This window comes from Labeo rohita, chromosome 20, assembly GCF_022985175.1.
Source record: "Labeo rohita strain BAU-BD-2019 chromosome 20, IGBB_LRoh.1.0, whole genome shotgun sequence".
Taxonomy (NCBI): domain Eukaryota; kingdom Metazoa; phylum Chordata; class Actinopteri; order Cypriniformes; family Cyprinidae; genus Labeo; species Labeo rohita.
In genome coordinates, this window is record NC_066888.1 from 4,162,753 (window position 1) to 4,190,290 (window position 27,538).

General features: G+C 35.2%; 2 protein-coding genes across 3 annotated transcripts in view; both read right to left on the reverse strand.

Annotated features, from left to right (window-relative positions):
• Nucleotides 1-8,269: 8,269 nt before the first annotated feature.
• Nucleotides 8,270-16,645, reverse strand: LOC127183035 (claudin-20). Of its 2 annotated transcripts, none has more exons than XM_051138832.1 (3): nucleotides 16,032-16,645; nucleotides 10,430-10,483; nucleotides 8,270-9,915 (listed from the first exon to the last, which is right to left on the reverse strand). In XM_051138832.1, exon 3 carries the CDS (start codon nucleotides 9,790-9,792, stop codon nucleotides 8,917-8,919), a length of 876 nt encoding a protein of 291 aa, XP_050994789.1. In that variant the 5' UTR covers nucleotides 9,793-9,915; nucleotides 10,430-10,483; nucleotides 16,032-16,645; the 3' UTR covers nucleotides 8,270-8,916. The 2 variants fall into 2 exon arrangements, with proteins under 2 accessions (XP_050994789.1, XP_050994788.1); XM_051138831.1 differs by having other exon boundaries at nucleotides 10,430-10,486.
• Nucleotides 16,646-19,743: 3,098 nt separating this feature from the next.
• Nucleotides 19,744-27,538, reverse strand: part of LOC127183018 (rho guanine nucleotide exchange factor TIAM2) — a 54,180-nt gene continuing 46,385 nt past the window's right edge. The window contains 11 exon segments of the mRNA XM_051138804.1: nucleotides 19,744-21,480; nucleotides 23,042-23,129; nucleotides 23,408-23,498; nucleotides 23,773-23,828; nucleotides 23,941-24,049; nucleotides 24,154-24,272; nucleotides 24,446-24,625; nucleotides 24,735-24,843; nucleotides 25,568-25,693; nucleotides 25,788-25,856; nucleotides 25,977-26,165. Coding sequence (XP_050994761.1) covers nucleotides 20,928-21,480; nucleotides 23,042-23,129; nucleotides 23,408-23,498; nucleotides 23,773-23,828; nucleotides 23,941-24,049; nucleotides 24,154-24,272; nucleotides 24,446-24,625; nucleotides 24,735-24,843; nucleotides 25,568-25,693; nucleotides 25,788-25,856; nucleotides 25,977-26,165 — 1,689 coding nt within the window. The 3' untranslated portion in view covers nucleotides 19,744-20,927.

Sequence of the window (27,538 nt, forward strand, 5' to 3'; positions counted from 1 at the left end):
ACTTCACGTTTATTTTATTAAGTATACTTAAGTAAAGTTCAAGTATACTTTTTAAGTATACTTTATGTAGTAAGTATACAAATATCAGTGTACTAGTAGTATATTTTTAAGTGTACTATTTTAATACTCATTGGGACTAAATTGGCCCACTTTCTAGTATATAAAAGTATACTTTTAAGTATACTTCAAGTATAACAGTAGTAAACTTTGAGTACACAGCTAGTTTACATCTGTTGCACTGCAAGTATACTAAAAGTGAACTAATAGATATGCTGATAGTTTACTAATTAAATACTTTTTTATGCATTTTTAGTACACTTTGAAGTATAGTCTGAGTAAACTACTAGTTTTGCAGTTTTATACTGCAAGTACACCCATAAGGTTTTTTTTTTTTTTTTTTTTTTTTTTTTTTTTTTTTTTAAAGTAAATTTTAAGTCATACTTTAAGTATACTACTGTGTCTCCATTTAGGTATTAATTTGTATATATCTTGTTATATGAATATCTGAACATACAAAGCATTGTGAATATCTTAGTCCAATAGGTAAATAACATTGTCTTTGTTTGTAAAGCATTTTACAAAATTAAGATTACCCACTAACAAATAAGTGAATATAAATGGATATAAGGGCTTGAAAAGAATCTAGGCCTCAAAACTAGACACACAAACCTCAAGAACAGTGGCAATCAGCAAATATTAAAAAGATGAGCTCTTTACATCACAGTACAACAAATAACTAACAATAATGATAAAACAAAAACAAAACAGTTTAAATGAAGTCAGCAAACAACAAAACAATAATCCTATAACAGTAACTGGATAATTTATTTATGCTGCAATGCATGCTGGGAACTTACAAAGCCTTAAAATTTTAGCAATATGAAATTCTTTGCTCAGACAACTGTGTTTGACTAGTTGGGTCAACATTTGGGGTAATACTGTTGGTCTGACAAGGGTTTTATATAGTTTCAAGAAAATAGCATTTTTTAGTATTTGAGACTTAAAATGATTTGTAAAATGGAAAATACGTATTTGCATTTTTTACAGTGTGAAAGCATCTGTTTTGGTTTCTTCTTCACTTGTGTTTTGGAAATTCTGTACAGAAGATGTGTAATAGCATCTCTCGTGTATAACAATGAAAACAGATTCTCAGAGAACAAGTATAGCTCAAATATATTTAGACTTTTTCTAAGTCTAAGTCAAGTATACTTAAATGTCATTTTAAGTATATTTCTGATAAGTATATAAAGCACATTTCTGAGAAGTACATAAAAAGTAGACTGAAAGTATACTTTTCTATTTTTAGTTTAAAAGAAGTATACTAATAGCACACTTGAATTAACTTCTTTTTCGTAAGGGTAAACATGCATCATCGTTTTCAAAAGCCTCCGTTTTCACAGTCCACACTGCAACGCAAAAACGGCATTTTCAAATGTATCCACTTTGGAGAGCGTTTTCAAAAAGTGTGGACGAAAGGCAGAAACGGAGGGAAAAAGTTGCGTTTTCAAACGAGTGTAGACATGGCCTAGGAAGTCTCTACTAATGAGCTGATGATCTGAAACAGGTGTGTTTGATTAAGGAGACATGGAAAACATGCAGTGTTGGGTGGGGACATCCAGGAACGTGGTTGGGAGCCACTGGTCTAGAAGAGACCTCTGCTGTTACTTAATGTAATCAACAAATAGTTAAATACTATTAAATATAAAGAGTCTGTATAAGTTGTGTTCTTTTATTAATGTGTAGTGCATTTTTGTGTGTTTGAGTAAGCCTTTGCAAACTAGGTCAAACTACACATAATAAATTAATTAAAACCAAACTTAATCAAAAACTTTACCAAAATCTGGAAAATTTAGACTCTTATTTATTGGTCACTAAACCAGAGTTTCAAAGCTTCATGAATTTGTTTCAAAAGCATCAATCACTATTAAGTATTACTTTAATTACTTAATTACTTAATATTTTCCAGCAGCATTCTTATTCCCCCAAGAGACAATCAAGTGGTTCTGACTGTACTGAGGGCTGAAGTATGAACCAGGTATGTAATCACACCTAGAAATTTTCTGATATCCTCCTTTTTTAAAAAAATAAATTAAGTGACTTCACTGTAAATTTGATGAGCTTTAGGTTTACTTTGAGTCACCTCAGGTACCTTGAAGTCTGACATAACTGTTTTAATATACAGTATGCAATGATTCTAAAACAGTAACTGCATAAGGTAACATGAGGTTATTTCACTAGGAAATGTCACAGCAACATGATTGAAAATAGGGTTGAAGAGAGAATACATCAGCAGAAGCAGAATTCAGTTAGTGTTAGATTTTTCATATAATCCATTTAAAAGGTGCTGAATGGTGATGTTGGTTAATATTCTGATAAAAAACATTTATTAAAAAGTAAAAAGTGTTGCATGTTTTCCAATATCTGAAACCTTTCATACTTACTAAATAAAATGCTTTATGTGTTTAGATGAATTTGTTTTAACAAAAAGTAATAAATTGTTCAGCAAAAAGGACATGCAATTAAAACATTATCAAATAGTTCATCAATTTGATTTATTGGTCTGTTAAGACTTTATAATAAATATACACTAATAAAGTACTTACAAATCTTTAACAAACTATTACAGCTCATTTATAGTTTATAAATTGTATACATTAATATACAAATAGTGAGTTCTTCATTCATTATCACTGTAATTAACACAATTATTATTGTTTAATAAGCTCATAGTAAAACGATCACTATTTTACAATAATATTTTTTTAATTATAGTGACAATGAATGAACTCACTATTTGTATAGAGTCTTTTAATGTATCAACTACAGTTAATAAACTACTAATTAACTAAATACTAATAGTTTGCATAATATTTTGAAGTGATTTATTAGTATACGTCTTATAAAGTGTTACCACTGATCTTACCATACACTCAATTAAAACTAAATAACTTTGTATTTGTTTTAAATCTGGTATTGTATGATTTATGATATTTGTATGATATGTTTATTGTAAGATATTTTTCATTATTGGTCTTGATGTAGATTTTCATGTTCACAGTGATCCGAAGATCTCATTATTGAACTTGCAGTCAGTTACGCCCTCTAGTGGATTCATCTGCACAGCTCCGTCTCCGCCACTCACTGTCTGAAAGCAAGACTGATCAAAAAACAAGGTACGTGACGTTGAAGGTTTTTCCTGTACTTCCAATTACAAATTTGTCATGAAAGACCTTTTTAGTAGGGTAAAATGGAGCTAAAATATATCACAGTTTTTCATTAAAATAAATGCAATGCTAAGTTGCTCTACTTTTAGTAGCAAGAATAGTAAGTTTTCCTACTGCAGGATCCTCTAACATTATTGGTGACCATTTTATTTCTTTAACAATCATAATGCATTCCATTCCATGCCGCTACTTTACTCTACCTTACTATTACATGGTCTAATAAATAAATTAAGTGAATAAATAAAAAAATCTAATAAATAAATTAAGTGAATAAATAAAAAAAATGAATGAATGAATGCATAGTAAATGTGCATATATAAATATGCATGTATACAATACATTTAAAAAAAATTATTAAGGCAGCAAACTGCAAATTAATAACAAATAACAAAAAACATATACAGTAAAATAATAAAGTAAAAAATTAAGCCAAGTTATTTATCATCATAAAATAATGTTAACAAATTAATGGCTCTGTTTTATGTGATTTTTTGCAGATAATGATGTTAGGTGCAATTCAAAATGTGCCATGATAAATATACGCCGTAACATAACAAATCCAACTGAATGCAAATCCGACATAAAGGATTTGTGTTGTAAACCATATTTGTTTAATATCATCTAGATTTTGTTTTCAACATCTGAGAATAATAAGTATAGTAATGTAACATTACTTTTGTATATATGCATACTTTTTACATATTTTATAGGTTTAAAATCAGAATTCTGTAAAAAAAAAAAAAATCAAAATCAAATACATTGTTTTACTTAAGAGCTTTTTATGCATTAATTTTTCATGGCAAATACATAATAAAATAATCATTTAAATTGAGGATTGATCCTCTTGAAAGTATCAATCCTCTGTCTTCCCTTCCCTGCTGTTTTAATGAATGAATTTGCAAAAAAAAAAAAAAAAAAAAAGAAAGAAAGAAGAAACATAAGTTAACTGGCAGAATACAACAAATAATGTTATACAACCTATGTGGATAAGAGGGGCTACACAGTGGTTATTTATGTTGCTTTCAAACATTGTAGTTCAAAATATATTTTCTGTTTTAGACTCATGCTCCCCTGTTTAGTTTTTTGGTGTTAGTTCTTGCCCATAGCAGTAAAGCAATAGATGAAAAAAAGGGGGGAAAACTGTCACATGGTGGCAGAATACACACAGGAATTGATTCTGTTATTGCCTGCAGGGAAGTTAAACTCCATTTGTCATAATGTCAAGTTGAGCGCTAAAAATACACCACTTCAACATGACACACCTGCAAAGTGACCCCTTTTAAATGTGTTAGATCATTTAGCTCATTATGGGAGACAGATGGAGAAGCCTTTGTGTTCAGCCTCGCAGGAGCAGTTCTCATATGCAGCCCGTCTGAAATAACTGCGCTTTAGGAGGTTTGGCAGCAGGCGAGCTCAACTGTTCACAGTAGAGGTCACTAATTAAGTGATTTTCATATCTTACAAATAGCTTGTTTGCATCGTTTCATGATTCAGGTTCATATTTTAGGTTGTCCTAAAATAGCTTGGAATGAAAGCAAAAGAGATTTTTTTTTTTAATAAAATAAATAATTCAATAGATAATTCATTAAATTCAGTAATGAAACTATTGATGCTTCAATCAAACATTTAGACATAAAAAATACTTTTTTTCACATTTGATATATCAGTTTTTTCTGGTAATTTGCTGGTCTCAACATTATTGTTTTCTTTTGCATTTTTATTTTTGTTAGTCAAAACAATTTTTTTTTTTTTGCACCCTCAGATTGCAGTTTTTCAAATAGTTGTATCTCAGCCAAATATTGTCCTATCAAACCATACATCAATAGAACACCTATATTCAGCTTTCAGATGATGTATAAATCTCAAATTAAAAAAAAAGACCCCTATGACTGGTTTTGTGGTTCAGGGTCACACACAAATTAAAATTATATTAAAAAGTCCTTCTGTAAGCACAGCAGTAGTAGCTTAGAATTTTGTATGCTTGGTAGGTTTTTTTTTACATATTGATCATGTTATTGATCATGGACCTAGAAAACCACAAATCAAATATGAGATACACAGCTTTAGAGTTAAATGTTGTTCTTTTTTTTCTTTTTAAAGTATAACACAACAAACTTCATTGCATTCATGGAAGGTGCCGTGTAAGAAGAATGAAGACGTATACTAGAAACATGAATATGTCACTATTGCTGATCCCAAGAGCTTATGAACACAATGCGGCACAGCTTCTGTTCTTTTGATGAGTCTCTTACTCTCAGCATTTGAATTGTAGAATCATTTTCAGCATCGTGGTTGAGAATAAACAATGTCTCCATCTGTGTAAACAAAGCACATGTAAAGTAGCAGATGAATATGACAGCTGATTTAACCTTAGTCTGATCAGTAAGAGGGGGTGTGTGAAGTGTGCCTGGCTTAATCATGAATGCTGAGTGAAAAAGTGGCTGCACTGTGTGATGGGCAGTCAGCTGTGTAAATGGAGCTTATTTGATGCTTGAATTCACTCACGGAGAAGTATGCAGATTCTCATCTGGACAGGCCTGACTCCTGGCCAACGCAGCCAACCAAGACACCTCGTACCACACACCCCCCCATTATGAAGAGGCATTTGCAGTCAGATCACGAACTCACAACAAAGAGGGAATGATGTGAAATAGACGAGCCAGTTGTACAAAAAGTCACCGATGTGAACATTAGCTCAGAATGGGTGGAAATTAGAGAAGAGAAGGTGGTGTTACACTTGTGTTTATCAGAGTCACTACATGATAAAAACAAACATTCTTGTTCTGCTGTAATGTACAGGCATGTGCTTTAATAGTAATAGGATTTGATAGTTTCACATCATTACTGGCCACACATCAGTTTGTAAATTCACTAAATGAAGCCCTTTCAAAATGACAAATTTAACACAAAACAACATTCGATATAGTCAACATTCGCGGTGTCATGATAGAAGAAGAGCTTTTAGCAAAAGATAGCAAGTATTTCTCCATCATTGTCTTTCAAAAATAAAACATGTGCTGATATAAACAGACTCAGGGCTACGTTCACAGTACAAACCAAACCCAATTCTTTTTTGTGTAGTTGTTCACATGGCTTTTTACATGTTACCTGGACTCAGTCGGTGGAAAACACCCTTCCCTTTCCTTCATCATAACATCAGAGTTGAGATTTCTATTAACAAAAATATATTTAAAAATATTTTTGCACTCTTTTGTATATTACTTTACATAATGAAATCAATTATTTTATTATTCACGGCAAAGGCTGATAAAATAACTTAGAAGATAAATAAAAAATCTGAATGTTCTGATATATTAAAAATCACAAGAATTACAATCATAATCTGTTCACAACAAAATCACTTCAAAACAAAATTCAATTCACATACAAAAAAAGGCAAGAGAGGAGGTGAAAATATCTGAAGCAATGTGATAGTTATACGACAGCTATATCTGTAAAACCCGTATGTGACCCTGAACCACAAAAACAGTCTAAAGTACCACAGGTATATTTGTAGCAAAAAGGCCGAAAATACATTGTCAAAATTGTCGATTTTTCTTTTTTGTCAAAAACCATTAGGATATTAAGTAAAGATCATGTTCCGTGAAGATATTTTTTTCAAATTTCCTACCGTAAATATATCAAAACTTTTTTGATTAGTGATATGCATTGCTAAGAAGTTCATTTGGACAACTTTAAAGGCGATTTTCTCAATATTTCGATTTTTTTGCACCCTCATATTCCAGATTTTCTTGTATCTCAGCCAAATATTGTCCTATTCTAACAAACCACACATCAATGAAAAGCTTATTTCAGGTGATATATCAGCTTTCAGGTGATATATTAATCCCAATTTCAGAAAATTATGACTGGTTTTGTGGTCCAGGGTCACATATATGTCAAATGATAATAATTAGTTTTGGCCCACATTCAACTTTCAGTGTGTGAACGTAGCCTATTGTTTGCAGTCCAAACATCTGAGACCATAATGGAAATCTGAGATTTCTTTGTCATTGAAAATAAAATGCAAGACTTTGAAACAAAGAAAAATCATAACAAAAAACCTGAGAAATTATATTTAGTCTAGGTAAATGTCTAGGATAAATTTTTTCACTCACTGTTATGCTTATATAATTTGTTAATATAACAATAATAATGTGTTGATACCATTTGATTTAATTTATAACAAAAATATATTAATTTAGATTTTCATCAGTGGACTCAGATTTTTGGACTCAATGACTATATCAAGCGTACAATACATGCACAATAAAGCAAGACATGGTCCATTGGCACTTGGTTTTGCTGCTCTCATCCATTCTGTCAGTTTCTAAAGCATTCTGTACATGTGTATCAAACACAAAGAGTGATATGTGTGCTTATATGTGAGACAGAAATGTAAGGCAGAAAATGTCTTGCTGTGTCGCCTCTCTGGAGACAATAGGAGCCCTTGACCATCGTTACGACGGAAACAGCACAGACAATAACACTTAGTATTAGCTTGAATCAAATGTGGTACAGTATATCGTACATTGCTGCCTTCCACTGACTCTTAGAAATAACATTGAATGGCTTGACTGCAAGTAAAAACAGCTTAGCAATCAGAAAACACTGCAGATGGTTTGACCGATTTGAGTCGTAGACCAAAGGTGTAATTGTTGCCCAGCGGGGGAGTCTGAAGCTACCGCTGAGATTTCTGTCACCTTGGTTCTACTTTTTGACAAAAGTGTGAACAGCGTGTTGCCGCGTCCTGTTTGCCCTAGAACAGGACCAACTGCACTTCCTGCAGGCGCGACACACTGGCGCACAACATCATGATGATTGGGTGCAAGCCCCCATTACCCTTCTATCAGGAGTATGAGGGAGGGAAGGAAAGCTTATGTGTGTGTGTTGGTGTATCTGTGCCTGCCCGCAATAAATGAGCACTGTGCACCCATCCGTAGCGAACCTAATGGAAAAGCAAAGAGCATCATTACCTCAGACGATCCCTGCTGCTGTGCCTCCCCCCAATCACCATTCTTTGAAAAATATGGACTGGACACATCAAAATCCCTTTTCTGAAGGACACGCACCATTTAATGGACAGCTGATGGGGTGAAGCATCCTCAGGTGCAAGCTTGATTATCGCCTCAGTGCTTTCACAACTGCAAGCTATTTTGTGGCATTATTAACTGCATTATCTACAAACAGCATGCACATACTGGCTAATGTATCATCTACAAGCTTCTGAATTAAAACTTCCATTTGCTAAAAGGCTGATAAAATTGCTTGTAGAACTCTCGAGTGTTTGCGTTAAGGTAATAAAATAATGGGGCAGCAATAAAATACTCAATTTTATCAATCCAATGCACCTTCAGAACTTTTCTTACATTAATATCTTAAGGAATTCCCATGTCTCATGTTGTATTTTTTTATGATACGTCACAGTTTGGCCTCCTTTCAACTTGTAGTTGCAATAAAAACCATGTACCCAGGATTCACAATCCTTACTTGTCTGTTCCGTGGCTTTGGAAATACCTCTGCTGTTTCACTGTAAGCGAAAGCACAGATGAGAAGGGTTGATAACACCATCAAAGTCATTATTCCTCCTGCTGCTCCGCTGCTTTTCCCCTCCTCTTTTTTGCCGCTCACAAAGAAAGGCAGTCTGATAATCAAGAACACTCTAAATGCTCCTGGAGCTGATGACTGTTGTTTACACGTAGTCGTGCAGACTATAGACGGCCTTGGCATCTTGATTTCGGGTTCGGGATGGAGAATAGTACTGCTTGTCCTTCTCCAGGTTCAACCTGTCCGGCACCGACTTCTCTTGCTGACGATCGTCCGCTTGTAGCTTTTCCTGGTGTAGCTTCTCTCGATGCGACTGCTCTCGTTCCGGCGATTCAGTCTGACTCTGCTGTTCGCGGTGCTGCTGTTTTTGTTGGTTGCGGGTCGGCTGCTCCTGGTGCAGCTTCTGCTGTTTTGGCTTGTCAGGGTGGGACGAGCCCGAATCCAACGGACCGCCTCTTCTTCCAGGACATGATAAGCAAAAGATTACGCCTGCAGCTAAAAGAAATCCTGCCGACACAAATGCCACATACACCGCTGCGCCTGGCTCATACTTGCTGCTTTTGGGCACTTTGGAATCCATAAACGTAGTGATGACCTCATTGGTGAACCAGGACGCGGGCACCAAACACAGGACCCCTGCTATGACGAAGCAAGCTCCTGCGGAAATCGCCGTATGTCCCTTAGAGCGATAACTGCCACCCCAGCGAGTGCATTTCAGCCCTAGGGCGGCCAAACAGAGTCCCATTGTCGCCATCATGCAGGAAAGCACCATAGTGGTGCGTGCAGTTTGGAGATAAGCCGGCAACGCCAGCACCGAGTACTTAAGCGAGCAGCTGAAGACGCCGGTGCTGTACCAGGTGCAGTCCATCCACAGTCCCTGCATCTGCGAGATGGCAGTCATGATATTGGAGCCCACATCCGCACTCACCTTCCAGTTGGGTAGCAGCGTGGCCACCGTGGCACTTACGACTCCCAATACCGCCAGAATGAACGCGAACATTTGCATGGTGGAAGACGGCATCCTCGGTCCCTTCCCCCTGCGGCCGTCCCTCTCACCTTGCAGTGGCCCTCGGTGCGCTGCTTTCCCTATCAGCCCGGCGCAGGACCTGACAGCAGATAATTCCTCCGCACTGGCTCCGCAAGGCTGCGATAAAAACGGAATGAGAATTGAACTGAGCGAACAAGCGTGACGGTCTGACAGATGAGGCACGGGTCTGATGACTGAAAGGAAAAACCGCAATTTTTTCCCACCCTATCCCTATTTGGGACGCTTATGTTTTAGTACACCCTGAACCAGTCAGCGGTTTGGGGGGGAAGCGACTTGAAGCGGTTGAAAGGCTAATTGTTTTTTGACTTCGCCGCTGCAGAAACACCCTTTGGCATGGGCGATGCTGTTAAGAATGCACAAAAATGACACATAACTGCTGCAAGGTAGAAATTTAGCCAATTATCTGAGCTGTTTTGTCTGAGTTAATTGATTTTTTTCCTTATCTCTGTAAACCATTTGACAGCTTGGAAATTAGAAAGGGAATGAAAATTGCTCCTATCTTTTGTTGTCCTTCAAACGGTGATGAATCTCATGAATTGATCAAGACAAGTGCATTGTGAGAGTGCATTCCGTTTCATTCATCTCAGAACAAACAAAAACCTTTACTTACCCTTTCACTGGTGCACTATGGTGAGTCAAGCAGTTCTGAAGAGATTTCCTTTAGCTGCTGAAGAAAAGAGAAAGAAAAGAGAATTGCTGTAAAAACAAGCAAAAACTACAGTAAAACTGCCTCTTTCTCTTTCAAATAACATCTCCTTGGAAACCCAGCACAAGTCTGAAAGCTTTTCGGTGTCCTATAAAAGAACCCCCACACCTTCCCATTGTGAGTGACTGGATGTTTCACCATGTGATCAGTAATCACTGTACCGCTGGACTCCTCACTTGAAGGTCATTCAGTCAAAGAACACGGAGTAGGGAATGTCATTTCAGGCAATATGCAAGGAGATGTGATGAAGATAATAAATACCCTTTTTCAGCACAAAATACACAATGTGCAGCTGGAAAATCAATTCTTATTACATGTGGCAGGCAATTATCTATGGCTGCGCTATTATACGGCAAGTAGAAATAGGTTACTGGTGTGATTCATTTTTGATAAGTAGCAAAGGAGGAAATTGCATATAGCGTTGCTACAAAGAAATATGTTTTCTGTCACTCTTTCTGCTGCTGCTAAAATGGACAAAGACAGGTATAATCTGCAATAAACATTTATGTTTAAATCTAGTGCAATGCTGTGTTCACACCGGCAGCAATTTTACACTGGAGGTCACTGCATTGTTATTTACTAGTAGGCGTTCTTACGACTGGATTCTCTAGTGTTATTGGTGGACTGCACAACTGCCTTTTAAAGATCTGATAACAAATGAGATGTATTACCTGTAAAAAAAAAAAGCAGATATTCTATTTTGACAATGCATCAATGACATACTGTAATGCAGGGGAAAATGTTCGTATGTAAATTGCAGCGGTGCATAATACATCATATCATGAACAAGGTGAATGATTATTAATGCATGAACTCACTCATAATGCACATGATTTTTGACACCGTTTTCCAAGTATTATTTTTATGATGTTGCTATATGTGAACAAAGACAAATCATGTAGATGAATCTTGTCTATAGCATCTTATAGAAAATTAATCATAGTTTATATGATTATAATTTATGCTGTCTACTGTGTGTACCCTCCAAAACAATACAATTAATGTGTTTATGCTACCATTGTCAGTGTACTGTTTATTTGTTTCATCACTCACATCTGAACAAAGTGCATACTGCAGAGAACAGCAGCAGAGCATTATAATGTTGTGCAATGAAAAAAGAAAAAGAAAAACAGTAGGTCACTTGGATTTGTGGTTTATAGTAAATGTGACACTGCATAAATCCTTTGCAAGTGAAATTCAAAGTCTTTCTCATACTCCTTCTCATAGACTTTTCTGAAGGTTAGTTTAGAAATGTTTTGAGTTTAAGCACATGTGCAGAATGTCGGAGTCTATTTCGTTGAGTCACAGGACTGAGCATGTGTACTAGCAGCATATTTAGCCTCTAGCTGTTTGCAGGGCGTGGGAAGAGAAAATGGAAATTCACTTTTCTCATGGGGATGTTTTTCACTCAACTCAGATAAACATTTCCTTTCTTTTTATGGACGTCATATAATCTGTATTTTCAACACCTATTAAACAAAAAATGTTAAAGCTAAAGAAACAGCTGTTGAAAATTTGAAAAATAAAGATAATGGACTACAAAACTTATTATAACAGTTACTAAACAAATGCAGTTGAAATCATTTTGAGTAAATAAAACAAATACTCACCAGTCAGCAGTTTTAGTAAGACTTAAAAATTATGTTTTAAATTTAATTGATGTGAAAAAAATATATATATCATGACTTGCATACAGGTGACAAATATATAATCGTAAGTTTACTATGCATAACATTTTTGTTTTTATCCAGGAGCTGACATGTGAAATATACACTTATTAATAAATTAATAAAAATATAATTATTATATTATAACAAGTAAATTTGCATTCCACTGTCAGAGAGACCAAAATTATTTTATATTAATTTTATGTTTTTTGTAAAAAAAAAAAAAAAAAAAAAGAAGATTTTATTTTAATAAAAGTGATGCAAAATACAATTTAATTTCTATTTCAATATGTTTATAGCTGATAAATATTCACAAGTTACTCTTCATTAGCGGGGTGGCAAAAGGTTTCATTTTGGACTCTATTGATTTTTCATTTTTCTTATTAAGCACAGTGTAAAGACATGTCACATCCGCAAAACAAGCCATTTAAAGCTTTAATTATCCAGGATGTGTTTATATTAGTCTTAGTTTTTAGCATTATTTCCTTTTATTATTGTAAAATGAGTATGCAGTAAATAAATGGTTTTACATTTGTCAGAAATCCAATTTATAGATCTTTACATTAAATAAACATTAATTTTTTTGTTTACTTATAGGTCACATCTCATGCAACCAGTAAACCTAAATTAGTTTGTCTGAAATTTTTAAACGTCTTGAAATCTAAGGTGAATAGGGTCAGTAATGAAAGAGCATCTCACAATAGCGGCCCACAAAGCAGTGGCACAGGCTGAGGCTGTATATCTGTCATTAAACAAAGAGGGCTGCTTGTTCTAGCCGGTGGTGGAAGCACATCTGCACAGCCCTGCACCATCACTGCATCTCCACAGTCACAGACTCATTTGAGGAAAAACAACGCATTTACTTCCACTGTCACTGTCACCTACGGTCAGATGAGAAGCAGCATTGTTTGTACTGATCTTTAAATGTCTAAATTGTGATATATACCTACAAAATTCTTTGAGATGGTTACAATTAAGACATCTTACATCTTACCTAGATACAAACAGTACACTTCAGTTAAGCTGTATATATTTGTATATGGAAAATCTCAACTGTTCAAATGCTTGTATCAACGCAAAATGTAAACTGTACTGCTGAATGCAACCATACAGCATTTTTATAGTATTGACATTAACATAATGATTTTCTGCAAAGCTGCTTGTGCACAAATAAATTTGACTTGATGTTGGACAAACTTAAATCATGATAGTGTTGTTTGCCCATGCAAAAGTCAATTGGCACCACGATGTGAGCTGAGTGGGTTTTTAACACATTGTTATGTGGTTTTTAAAGGTGTTTGAATTTTTTTAACGTGTTGCTATGTGGTTTCTAAAGTGGTCTGAGTGGTTTGTGTAGACACAAGGTGTTCTTTTTAGCACGCCACTGTGCATTTGCTATCGTGTTCACAGTGGTTTTTAGTGCACAGAAGTGTTGTAGCAAAGGTGGTCTGAGCAATTTGTAGCGCACAGTGGTGTGATTGCTAATGTAAGGTGTTCTAAGTGTTTTTTAACAAGTTGCAATGCAATGGTTTGAGTTTATTTTATTTATTTATTTATTTTTGTATGCTGCCATGCTGTTTGCCAAGGCGTTTGAATTAGTTTTAAAAATCATTGTGGTGTTCAGCTTGATTTTTTAGTGCAACGCTATGAGTCTTTTTTCGCATTGCTAGCTGAATGCTTACTGGTCCAACCTCTCTTGGTCAACCATGTTTGGAATCTGCTGCATATCCAAGGCTGCATATTTGATTAAAAAAAATATAATAATAAATAAATAAATTCTTACAATTTTTACAAAATGTAGTTTATTCCTATGATAGCAAGTCTACTTTTTCAGCAACCATTACTCCAGTCTTCATTTTTACATGATCATTCAGAAATCATACTAATATGTGATCCTGGACCACAAAACCAGTCATAAGGTTCAATATTTTGAAAATTGAGATTTATACATGATCTGAAAGCTGAATAAATAAACTTTCCATTGTATGGTTTGTTAGGATAGGACAATATTTGGTCAGGATACAACTATTTGAAAATCTGGAATCTGAGGGTGCAAAAAGAAAAATCTAAATATTGATAAAGATGCTTTTAAAGTTCTCCAAATGAAGTTCTTAGCAATGCATATTGATCAAAAATTACATTTTGATATATTTAAGGTAGGAAATTTACAAAACATCTTTTTACTTTACTTAATATCCTAATGATCTTGGCATAAAAGAAAAATCAGTAATTTTGCCCCATACAATGTACTTTTGTAGTCCTAGTTCACATATGCTGATTTGCTTCTCAAGAAACATTTCTTATTATTATCATTGTTGAAAGCAGTTTTGGCTGCTTAATATCTTTGTGAAAACCATGATACACTACTATTCAAAAGTCTGGGGTAGGTAAGATTTTAACAAACAGACAGGGAAAAAAAGTAATTATTTTATTTAGGAAGGATTCATTAAACTGAAAAGTAACAGTAAAGACATTTATAATGTCACAAAACATTTCTATTTTAAATAAATGCTGTTCTTTTGAACTGTCTGTTCATAATAGGATCCTAAAAAACTAATGGTTTTATTTTGCATATTAAGCAGCAAAAACTGGTTTTAACATTGTCAATAATAAACATTATAAATAATTTAAAACTAATAATAATTAAGCACCCCATTATCATATTATCATATTATCATTATCAGAATGAGTTCTGAGGGATCAAGAAAGTAGTAATATTTGCTTAAAAATCAGCTTTGCCATTACAGGAATAAATTACATTTAAAATACTAATAATATTACTGTTTTTGTTGTACTTTTGATCAAAATAATGCAGCCTTCATGAGCGAAAGAGACAATGTGAAATCTCATATTGCACAGATTCCAATCTAGATGAGTACATTTTGCCTTTGACTCCACCTTAAAGGATAAGTTCATATCCAGAACAAAAATGTACAGATAATTTACTCACCCACTTGACATCTAAGATGTTCTTGTCTTTCTTTTTTCAGTCGTAAAGAAATAATGTTTCAGGATTTTGAGTTTTGAATTTCCAAAATGCAGCTTAAATGCAGCTTCAAAGGGCTCTAAACACTCCCAGTGGAGGAAGAAGGGTCTAGTGAAACAATCGATTATTTAAAAAAAAAAAAATGATAAAAAAAAATTGACCATTTATATACTTTTTAACATCCAATGCATGTCTTGTCTAGCTCTGTGTGAACTCTGTGTACTTCGGCTAAAGACAGTTAGGGTATGTCAAAAAACTCCCATCTCATTTTCTCCTCCAACTTCAAAATCATCCTACATCGGTGCAGAAGTACCAACCCAGTGTTTACAAAGTGGACAAGCAAAAAATATCAAACGCCCTTTTAAAAAAAAAAAGTAAAACAGCTATGTAGGATGAATTTGAAGTTGGAGAGGAAAATGAGATGGGAGTTTTTCTACCTACCCTAACTGTCATGAACCAGAGAGAAATCCTGAAATGTTTTCCTCAAAAAACAAAATTTCTTTACAACTGAAGAGAGAAAGACATGAACATCTTGGATAACAATGGGGTGAGTAAATTATCTGTAAATTTTGTTCTGGAAGTGGACTTCTCCTGTAAAACTTCCTAAATTCAGGCCCCTCCTTCAATTTGTTTTTTTTTTGTTTGTTTTGTTTTGTTTTGTTTTGTATGTTTCATCCACTAGACAAACACTTTAAGTCTGATAGCTTAAAAACAAACAATATTATTCAGTATTACTTCAATTAATATACTGTAAAAAGAGAGAAAGAAAGAAAGAAAGAAAGAGAGAGAGAAAGAAAGAAAGAAAGAACAAAAGAAAGAAATAAAGAATAGTAAAATTCATTGTCTCACTAACCTGTATGTCTTGACAGCTAATGCCAGAATATGCCAACACACTTACACATGTGCAGTCAGCAAGAGCACACACAAAGTGTGTGACGTCCAGGTAGTGGGCGAGAGGGGCACTCTAAGCGTGACACAGGGAGGACGTCAGGCTGAGCACAGCACATTCCTCGAGCTCCGCACAGGCGGTCATAGTGCCCAGCCTGACATGTTCCCACTCCTTTTACTGCCCCTGTCAAGACCGAACCAAAGCCAGACTCTGGACTAACACTTTCCCTCGGATATCTCCAGTTCTGGATGCAACATGTGTCATGTCTTTGCTCCTTGAGTCCAGAAGGTCCATGAACTGTGAGTGAGATCCAAACAAGTTGATTTGGAGAATGGCAAAGCTGAAAACCCAATAGCTCTCAGATTAGTTTTGAGAGAGAAAACTCGCAGTGGCTCTTGGCAGTGCCGAGTCTGTTCTGATTACTTCAACACTCAGTCAGTTGATTTCAGAGCAGGCAGAGGGCAGGGAAAGCCCAGCTTTGGGATCCGTGTACTGCGAGATAGAGCTCTCTACACTTCCCACGCTTTTCCATCATTGCTTGTAAAGATCCGTCCCCTGAGGAGTGTTTGCTCCCTTCCTCTGGCTGCTTCTGTTGATAAGGATGGAGTCTCATTCACAGTTGATGTGCTGGAGAGGTGGGCCGTCTTTATGGTCCTTCACACAGGTGTTACTGTGGCAACAGGAGATTGGGCTTCTTTGCAATTTCCCCAACATTCATTTTCTTTTTGCTCGGTGCTCTCCAAACATAAATTCAAATTATGCTTCGTAAAAGGCATACTTTGGCATTTCAGTTACTTAAAGGGGAACTTCACTTCCAGAATAACAATTTACAAATAATTTACTCAGTTACCCCTTGTCATCCAAGATGTTCATGTCTTTCTGTCTTCAGTCGTAAAGAAATTGTGTTTTTTAATAATTTTTTTCCATATAATGGACTTCAATGGTGCCCCCAAACAAGTTTAAAATTGTTTACTTCATTACTTTTCTCACTCCAAAAGAGTTTGTCCGTATGTCTTGTACATATTTACATCAAGTTTATTTTTTATATATCAGGATATGTGCATTGGAAATTGCTTACGTGTATGCATATGCCCATTTTGTGCATATGCAGCATTTATAGATGAGAACCCTGGTATACACTCTCACACACACACACACACACACAGACACATGGTGTTTCTCCATGTTTTATGGGGACATGTCATATGCGTAACGGTTTTTATACTGTACAAACTGTATTTTCTATCGCCCTACACCTACCCTACACATAAACCTAGCCCTCACAGGAGACTGTGCACACTTTTACTTTCTCAAAAAACTCATTCTGCATGATTTATAAGCCTGTTTCCTCATGGGGACCTAAAAATATCCCCACAAGGTCACACAAGGTTTGCTGACTTGTGCACTTACATTTACCCAAATGATTCCAAGAATGTTTTAATCCAGAGAAATAAGCTATTTTAATTATTGTAATGGACCGTGTCATTGCGTCGCCTGCCAATGACATCATACACCCTCGATTTTCTGGTTTTATTTTGTAGAAAACATGGAAACCTTAAAGATGATTTAATATGTAATGCCTTTTTTTTAGACCGGTGACGAACGCACAGAGTGGTATTATAACACACTCAAATGTATCTAGTATGATAAAACAGCTCTGTTTTACCTCACATACGTATGACCGGAAGGCGCGGAAGTGGTCAACTGTGGCATAATATAAACTCTGCTGTTTTCGAGCCATGTATCGAGCTCGTCCTTCATTAGCAATCGCTCCGGCGTCCCCGTTTCTCTTCCACAGCTTTCAGTCCCACCCTGCTTCATACTACAGGGATCTCAATAAGTCTTTAATACATTAGCTCATCCATGAACATAATTTCTGCCTGAGTCCCGATGGATTGCATCGGCTGTGGGGATTAAGACTACAACTCCCATGATTCCACACTCACTCACTGCATCATCAAGCTACTCTTTAGTTCTTTGTTTGTTTTGAAAATGCATCCTCTAGTGGTGAAAACTTACATATTGTGCCTTTAACATCCTGGGAGATAATGTAGTCAAGTGAAGGCAGAAAACAAGTAGAACTTTTCTTGATGGATCATGTGAGCTCTGCTGACCTCATAGTGGTGGCTGCTATAGAACCAGAATCTGTATGAATCAAACTTAACTTGTTCATGCTATTAAAAATGAACAATTTGTGTTGAAAATGAATGACTTCCAGTTGCTTAGTTGCTTCAAATTGCTGTCATTGTCAGTGAAGCCATATAACATTGCCAACATGGGTTGTGTTTCTTATTTGACGCTCATACACAGTCGACATTTTGCATCACAACAACTGCATTTCGTGTACAAAGAACCAAAGACTAAAACCTAAGCTTAGCCAAAACTTCACCACTATTCCTCAGCTGCCTGCCAATCACAATCACAGCTTCTGGGAATGTAAATCAAGCTTTTTTGTAGTACAGAACACCCCCTCCCATCTCTTTTCAATCTAAGAGACAAAGAAATGTGCTTTCAAAGCCCACGTACACAATGAACATCGCCCACGAAAGTCCTCAACAAAGAAATGTAGAGAAAAAGGGTCGTAATTATGACTCAGTTGAGCATAATTTTTTTCTGTTCATTTCTCTGTCTATTACTTTTAAAATAAGGTAGGTGTTTCGAGAGGCAGTAAGAAAGAGTAACTGAAAGAGTGATCTCTAAACCTTTCCAAAGACATGGCAGAGTACAGGGTGATCATTAAAAAAATAAATAAAATCTGCTCCATATAACTGCATATTAAATGCAAAGTTTTAATTGTCTGCAATTGTGTTGTGTCGGACAGCATTTTTGCTTTCATTACGGAGAGAAAACGAAGTTGCTGAAATCTTGTTTCTGCCCGTCTGACTGAATATGGTTTATGCTGTAGGTGATCAATATTTGCAAGATTTTCATGATATCAAGGCATATTATAGAACACAGTCTTTATTAAATATTAAAACAAAATCATTTTCACAAAGTATGTTTAGTTAAGTCATTTAGAGAAGTATATTTTTACAAATAAATTACAGGAATTAAAAATAGCCAAAACTGACAACAGAGCATATCAACATTCATATCTTAACAGTAATAACAGTATTTTCAAGCTTAAACTATAACAAAAACTTAAGTTTTTAACTTAAGGAATGTAAAACATGCCTTTGAATAATATTTATATAAAAAACAAAAATCACACATCACAAATGTGCCCACAACAATTCTGTAAGAAACATATACAAGCATAATTTAAACAAAATATTCTATATTCAGACTTCAGGTTTATCAAAACTTATCTAGCTCAGTGAAATCAAGCCATTTCAGTCTTGAGCTGAGAAAAGCCTTTGTCAAACAAGTATATAACATATACAGATGTAAAGCTACAGCATTCACTTACAGTGAAACAGTCTTTGCTCCTGTATTAGTAATACATGTGTCAGCACATACTGTATGGAATGCTCTGAATAAGTAAACTATGCTCTGAATTTAAGGCAGGATCATCCATTTGTTCAGCCACATAATGGCTCTGTCCCAAACCCTAGTGAGCTGACTACCCAGTGAACCAAGTGACTAACTTGGGAAACTCTTCTCAGTCACACATAAAACAAAAGGCCCCATTTGTCCACAACAGTAGGTTTCCATTTGTACATCTGCTGTAATGACATTGTTTTTAATTTTTTTTTTTTTTTTAATTTACAGAAACTGTCAGTGTCTAGAGATTAAAATAACTATTAATTATAAAAAAAAATAAATAAATAAATAAAAAATTAGAATTCCAAAAGTTTCATGTTCTGAATGTTCTTTAGGGATCTCACTCATTTTAAACAACAAATTTACTAAATTTATTGGATGTATTTATTTAATGACTTTTCCAGTCTTTCATGATTTACATGATTTTAAAATTTTAGTTTACTCACAATTTGACCTGATAAAATATTTCAGACCTTGGTATACCTTAAAAATGGATAAAAAGGATATAAAAAGGATTTTTTTAAATTAATTTCCATGAATTTTCCAGGTCTATAATTTTTTTTCTTTATATTTTCCTTGTGTGTGTGTGTGTGTAAACCATAGATTTTTTTTTTTCTTCCAAAAAATCATTAGGATAGTAAGGATCATGTTCCATGAAGATATTTTGTAAATTTCCTACTGTAAATATATCAAAACATAATTTTTGATTAATAATATGCATCGCTAAGAACTTAATTTGGACAACTTTAAAGGTGATTTTCTTAGTATTTTGATTTTTTTGCACCTTCAAGATTCCAGATTTTCATATAGTAACAAACCAAGCTTTTAGATGATGTATACATCCCAAATTTGACCCTTATGACTGGTTTTGTGGTTTAGGTTCACATATATATTATTATATATCATCATACATTCAAGTTTTTCCAAGACTATAAAAAACCTAGTTAAATTTAACTTTTAGTATATACTACCAATCAAAAGTTTTTTAATAATTAGAACCAAATCAGCATATTTTATTAATTTACTTTAATGAAGAAAATAGCTGCTAAAAATTTAGCTTTGCAATCACAGGAATAAACAACATTTTAAAATATATTAAAGCAGTTCTGAAAAAAAGAAATCAAATGTTTAATTTAATGTTTTTACTATAATCAAATCAAATAAGATCAAATAAGAATAAGAGACTTTTGTTTTTTTTCAAAAGGGAGGCAGCATAATTATAATACCTATTATGCATTAAATGGCATCCAGGCAGGCAGCTCACTAGATTTTGCAACAGAGCTGTTCAGACATAAGACTGGCTATGTAAAAGCTGTTCATATCAAGGCACGATAATCATGTTTTAGTGCATTTTAATCTTTATAGCACCAGCTTCCTCTACAGGGTGGGAATGGCAGCTTTTTGGATGCCCATGACCGTGTCGTAAAAACAATCCTCGTTGACTACCGAACCAAAGCTCTGCACGCTGTAGTCCCTGGCCAGCAGGGTGTTGAGGTCCAGACCTGGAGTGTCGTCCAGCAGAGTCACCTGACTGCCCTGGAGGCTGCTGGTACTGCTCTTGCTCATTCCTTGTGGTTCCTCTACAAAGTTCAGTCTCTGAAGTTGATCTTCCAAAGCGCTGGTCAGGGAGCACATGGATCTCTTGCTCAGAGTAGAGTTCTCACCTCTAGAGGGCCTGAGGGGGGGTTCGGAATGAGCGTATCCGTCATGCAGTCTGCCCTCATCTGAGTCTGAAACTTTTGGCCCATCTGACTGTGGCGGCAGCCGCTGCCAGGAGTTTGTTCTGAGCGCTCCTGGGTGGCTTCTTCTGGGGAAGGTGAAGTTAGAATTTAGATCTCTGAATCGTCGCTCAACTGGAGCCGTCCGCTTGGCATTCTCTCTCAAAAGAGTGCGGATGGCCCTCACCGCATTAGCCTTGTTCTCCAGATTACTGCACACAAAAACAAGAGGAGAGAACATTTAAAATCTGCATTTAAAAGCTTATAATAATGCAATAAGTCATAAGAAGAATATATATCCCATGGGAAAAAGGAGTGCGCTTAATTGTATTAAACATGCACTTGTTGTGTACATTAGATCTTGAAGTATGTTTTAAAAACTACTTTCAGATAAAATGTTTTTAATAAAAAAGGTTAACTATGTGTACTTGACACACATTTAATAAGTGCAATTTTTACTGTAAAGTACATTTTAAGTAATTTTGTTGTGCTTTGAAGTATACTTGCGGTATTCTGATGTTGACTAACATACTAAACCACATGTAAAGTACTTAATATGCGATTACATACATATTGAATATATTTGAACTACATAATTCATTCACAGGTGAAAAAAGTGCACTTCCATAAATATTTAAAGTGCTCTGTTTTCACAATTTCGCAATTTTGTACTTAATATACTAAAAATTATAATTTAGCTCTCCTTAAGATAATCTTAATAACATCGAAGTGTACTCAACTGCTATTTTGAGACCATGAATATAAACTAAAATGTGCTTTTAACATACTGTCACTGTATAACAGTGTATTTAGTTAACACTTGTAGTACACTTGAACCATCTTTCATACACTAGTACACTCAAGTGTACTACAAGTGGTAACTAAATACATTTTCTGTGCAGACAGTATGTTAAAAGCACATTTTAGTTCATATCCATGGTGTCTCAAAATTGCACATTTAAGTATACTTAGATGTTTTTAAGATTATCTTAAGTACTAAAAATCATTTTTAGTATGAGTTTAAAATTAGTGTGTGAAAATAGAGCATTTTAAGTACATTCTGAAATTGTACTTTTTATTCACAAGGGTTTTTATTTTAAAAACATTACATTCAGTTTGCACTTATGTATATTCTATTAAAATGTATTATTTCTGTAATAAATACCCTTTTAAAAAGTATGCTAAAGTGTACTTTTTTTCTCAAGGGATTACAGTGATTTAATCATGGTTAAAGGAACACTACACTTTTTTTGAAAACAGGCTCATTTTCCAGCTCCTCTAGTGTTAAACAGTTGAGTTTTACCGTTTTCGTTGTTTATGTTGACGGAAGTTAGCCTATTTTCAGGCACTGCGTGATATCATTGCGCCTGTTGCACTCATAGTTTCTTGATTATTATGCTGATCTATGCTAAGTTATGCTAGAAGTTCTACCGCCAGACCCGGAGATCGGCTGAATGGATTCGAAAACTGTAAAACTCAACTGTTTAACTCATTGGACAATAAGCGTATTTTCAAAAAAATTGGAGTGTTCCTTCAAGGAACATTTGAATATGTAAAACTCCCGTAAACTGATAGTTCAACCCTGACTGAATGTAAAACTCATGTAATAAATGAAATTTTATGTCAATTTTTTAATTTTTGGGTGAACTATTACTTTAAGAAGAATCAGCTCATGGTAAATAAGGTTGTACATTATTCATGTTTATTAGTAGTAGTAGTTGTAACTAAGTGTTTTTATTTCTTTATTTATTTTTGTCTTTCAGTATAGGTTACCTGCTGCAGAGCTGAAAGGACATTTCTGGTCGTCCCTCCACTTCAGACTTGGTGTGAACAACCTCCCAAACACAGGGGTTTTCTGAACCTGAAAGAAGAAAGCGTATGGAGTTAGAGCAAGTTATGGACAGGATTTTAATTTTGGCGATGTTTGGGTCTTTTAAAAAGGCTTGAGACTTTTTAGACACACATTTTTAAATGATTAACTTTGATGTGACATGTTCAAGTGGTTCTTAAAATCCTCCCTTTAAATACCATACTTCTCCTGGTCTGTCTTGGATCTACACTCTGACAGAAACTGAGCTCCTCTGTTTAATCCATGTCAAGCTCATGTTAGTTTACACAGGAATATCATGTTACACACACCTGCTGAATTTCCAGGTCGGACCTGAAGGGATGATACAGGAATGAGCCAGCGGAATTTAAAAGGATCCAGATCCACGGGCCGTGAAGAAGTCTAGTCGGAAAAACATACAAATATCTGTTAGCTGTAAGAACTTACGAAAAGCAACCAAAACATGGCTGTCAATTTAATGTGTTACTTAAAACACTATTAATCATGACCTCAGACCTGCATGGCATTCATACATGCCCTTTGTTGAAAGGTTTGAGGTCAAGAAAGATTTTAAGAAATTAAACCCTCAAAATTTTGACTTCTAAATCAGTTTTTTATTACGTCTATATATATATACCTCATAAAAATACATAATGTACCACATTCCGCAACTCACCATTCTTTTCTTTAACTTGCTTTCCCGATACACCAAAATGAGTGCTCTCTTGAAAACTGGATGTATAAAAAACACTGACTTAGTGCACTGACTTTTCAATATTATACGTATATTGCACAGCATAAACTGCAAGGTTTTTAGAGTTACAGTAAATCAGGTCTGACTTACGGAAGAGGGTGAGTTCAGGGTCTTTTCTCATGCGGCCCAAAGAGGGCAGAGGGTTTTGCCAGTGTGCTGAACTGTGAATGATGAACTCTCCCATGGAGATCTCAGTAACCTGAGACACAGAACAGCCAGGCTTGATATTGAAGTCATAAAGGGAAAATATACTGCATATTATATAGTCCTTGTATGCTTTTAAAAGTAATTCTAGGTATGCACCTCCTTTTCAGGGCCACTCTGCTCTGCTACAAGTTGGTCGAACACTGTGCCGTAGTCCTCGTAGATCTTCTGCATCTCATTTATGTGACTGGCCACCTTCTCCATAGCCTTCAATGCCTCTGCACCAGAAAAAAAAAGACCATTTATGTTACTAACTCACAGAATTCATAACTGCATCAGAAAGGAGACCATTTATGTCATTACTAAATCACTAAAAGTTTAAAGGCTGACTGAATTTAAAAGAATTTCTGAGTAAATAATGACAGTTTTTTCATTTTAGGTGGTCCCACACCTGTGAGGTGGCTGTGCTCGTCGCTCTCGGGGTCGGTGAGAGACACCAGCTCCCTCAGCAGCAGCGGGTACTTCAGAACTCTCTGCACAGGTTTAATGAGGTACGACTCCAGGGTGGACGAGTGCTGTTTGGTGGGGTTCCTTGCCTCCAGGAACTCTTTGAACGCCCGGTCTGTTTTTGCTGCCATCAGAAAAACCAGAAGAATTATATAAACCAACCTCATCTTCTTTTGGCTCAAGATGCTAGTTGAAATATGCCATGAGACATTAGGCTTATGTTTATGTTTTACCTCTTTCGAGAACTTTCTGCACCTTAATGTGATTGGCACAGAAGCCGCTGTAAAGCTTGAAGTGATCTGCATAGTATAAGAAAGATCCGCCCAGGGAGAAGAGGAGTTTCTGGATGTGAAATTGAAAGAGAAAGACTCAAAATGTGCCTCAAACTGAAAAAAACATCATTTATTAAATGTAAAACCAATTAATAGTCTAATTCAAATATAATGTCTGTATAGTGGACAGATTTTGTGATATTATGTCCAAGAAACGTAATTTTTGATTGGTAATATGCATTGCTAAGAACTTCATTTGGACAACTTTAAAGGCGTTTTTCTCAATATTTTGATTTTTTTTTGCACCCTCAGATTTCAGATTTTCAAAGAGTTTTCAAACAGATTTCAAATAGGCTTTCAGATGATGTATAAATCAGTTATGTGATTTCTAAAAATTGTTTTTTTTTTAAATATTATTAATTCAGTGTTTTATTTTGATTAGTAATTTTAAACTTTTTCAGCTGCTTGCCAAAGCAACATTACAAAATAAAAAGTTATTCATCAAATATTATGTTTCAGCTTTATTTAAAATAACAACAAAAATGTTTTTAATAGTTTTAATTAATGATAACGACACTGCTTGGACTTGACCCTTGCCCATAATTCTGTATGACAGACCTATTTATGTCATTGTGTTTTTTAATTTACAACAAAACATATTCAAAATGCCTGACAAAGTACTTCTGGAATATCTTTTATTCCAGGTGATCCAGATTAAGAATTAGTGATTTTATAGATAATAAAATAAAAGGGTTAATAATACAATCTGGCATAATTTCATCACCATATTTTACCTTGAGTTTCTCAGGGCTCTCTAGTGCATGGTACTCCGGTGAGGAAGTTGTCCTCTCTTCTAGGGTTTGTAGGAAAACCCTCTGGAAGTCCAGCATCTCTGGCAGGCTGCCAAACAGAGACTCCATCTGCAATTTCGAATATAATGCGCAAAAATTAGCAGGGTCCGACTCAGTTTAGTTAAGTATAACTAAAAGTAAAACACATCATATCAAAACATACCTCATCATGACTGAGGAAGGTTTCTCTTTGCAATGGCTTCAGATAGATCTCAAACAGAGACCCTAGGTCCTAAACAACGGGAAAGAAGTAATATGATAGTGTAAATACAGAACAAGGTATTACGCATTATTTAATGTCTCCATAAAAACAATAAAAACATTTAAAATACCACAGCTGTTGGTTTTGTACCTTAACGTAAGATTTCTCTGTGTCCACCAGCTCTTGAATGACCATGCGCAGGCGCTCTGTGACAGACATGTGACGGGGAGAGGATCTGGCAAGGACATTTTCATTGGAGTAAGGGTTCCTGTGGCTCTCCGGTACGAGAACGGAGCATCCAGGGAACGTCTGGTAGAGGTTACACACCGTCTCTGGGTTCTACAAGGTAAATGAAAGTAGAAGATCAATGTCCTTTTGTTCTTTGTTTTTCAACAGAGTGCTGCAGGGATGACACATTTTTGTATAGGGCAACAGGTTCCCTTAACAAAAAGCTGCCTCCCAAAATAAGCTCTGTGACCACCAAAATCTTGTGATTCTTAACATTATCAAGATAATCTTTGCAAATTAATTTCTATTAAAGGGATAGTTCACGCAAAAATGAAAATTCTGTCATTACAGATAATTACAGATAATTTACTAAGATAAGATAAGATGTTCATGTCTTTCTATCTTCAGTCGTAAAGAAATTATGTTTTTTGAGGAAAACATTTCAGAATTTCTCTCCATATAATGGACTTCTATGGTGCCTACGAGTTTCAGCTTCAAAGGGCTCTAAATGATCCCAGCCGAGGAAGAAGGGTCTTATCTAGCAAAACGATCGGTTTTTTCTAAAAAAAAAAAAAAAAAAAAAATTGACAGTTTATATACTTTTTAATCTCAAATGCTCATCTTGTTTAGCTCTGCGTGTACTCTGCGTATTCAGGTTCAAGACAGTTAGGGTAAGTTGAAAAACTCCAACATTTTGATTTTCTTCTTCAACTCCAACAAAATCGTCCTACATCACTGTTTTAGCTTTTTTTGTAAAGACCGTTTGATCTACTTTGCACGTTCACTTTGTAAACACTGGGTCGGTACTTCTGCAGCAATGTAGGATGACTTTGAAGTTGGAGGAGAAAATGAGATTTTCTCAGAAGTTTTTCGACATACCCTAACTGTCTTTAACTTGAATAAACAGAGTACACGCAGAGCTAGACAAGATGAGCATTTGAGGTTAAAAAGTATATAAATTGTCAATTTTTTTTTAGAAAATAACTAATTGTTAAGACCCTTCTTCATTGGCTGGGATCGTTTAGAGCCCTTCGAAGCTGCATTTAAACTACATTTTGGAAGTTCAGATTTGGGGGCATCATTGAAGTCAACTATATGGAGAAAAATCCTGAAATGTTTTCCTCAAAAAACATAATTTCTTTACGACTGAAGAATGAAAGACATGAACATCTTGGATGCTAAGGGGGTGAGTAAATTATCTGTAAATTTTTGTTCTGGAAGTGAACTCCTCCTTTAAGATATTTTTGATGAAATCTGAGAGCTTTCTAACCCTCCATGGACAGCAAGGGTCCAACCAAGTGGTTCAACTATAATTTTATGAAATAAACACAGAAATAAACAAAAATAACCTCTCGCGACCACAGCGTATGTGCACAAAAGTATTCTCATAGCTTTCGTAAAATTCAGGCTGAACTGCCGATGTCACTTGGACTATTTTAACAATGTCCTTACTACGTTTTGGTGCCTTGACCGCGGCAGGACCC

Bases quoted from the DNA above. Each gene is read 5' to 3' on its own strand.
- LOC127183035 (XM_051138832.1), bottom strand. From the start codon at position 9,792: ATGCCGTCTTCCACCATGCAAATGTTCGCGTTCATTCTGGCGGTATTG.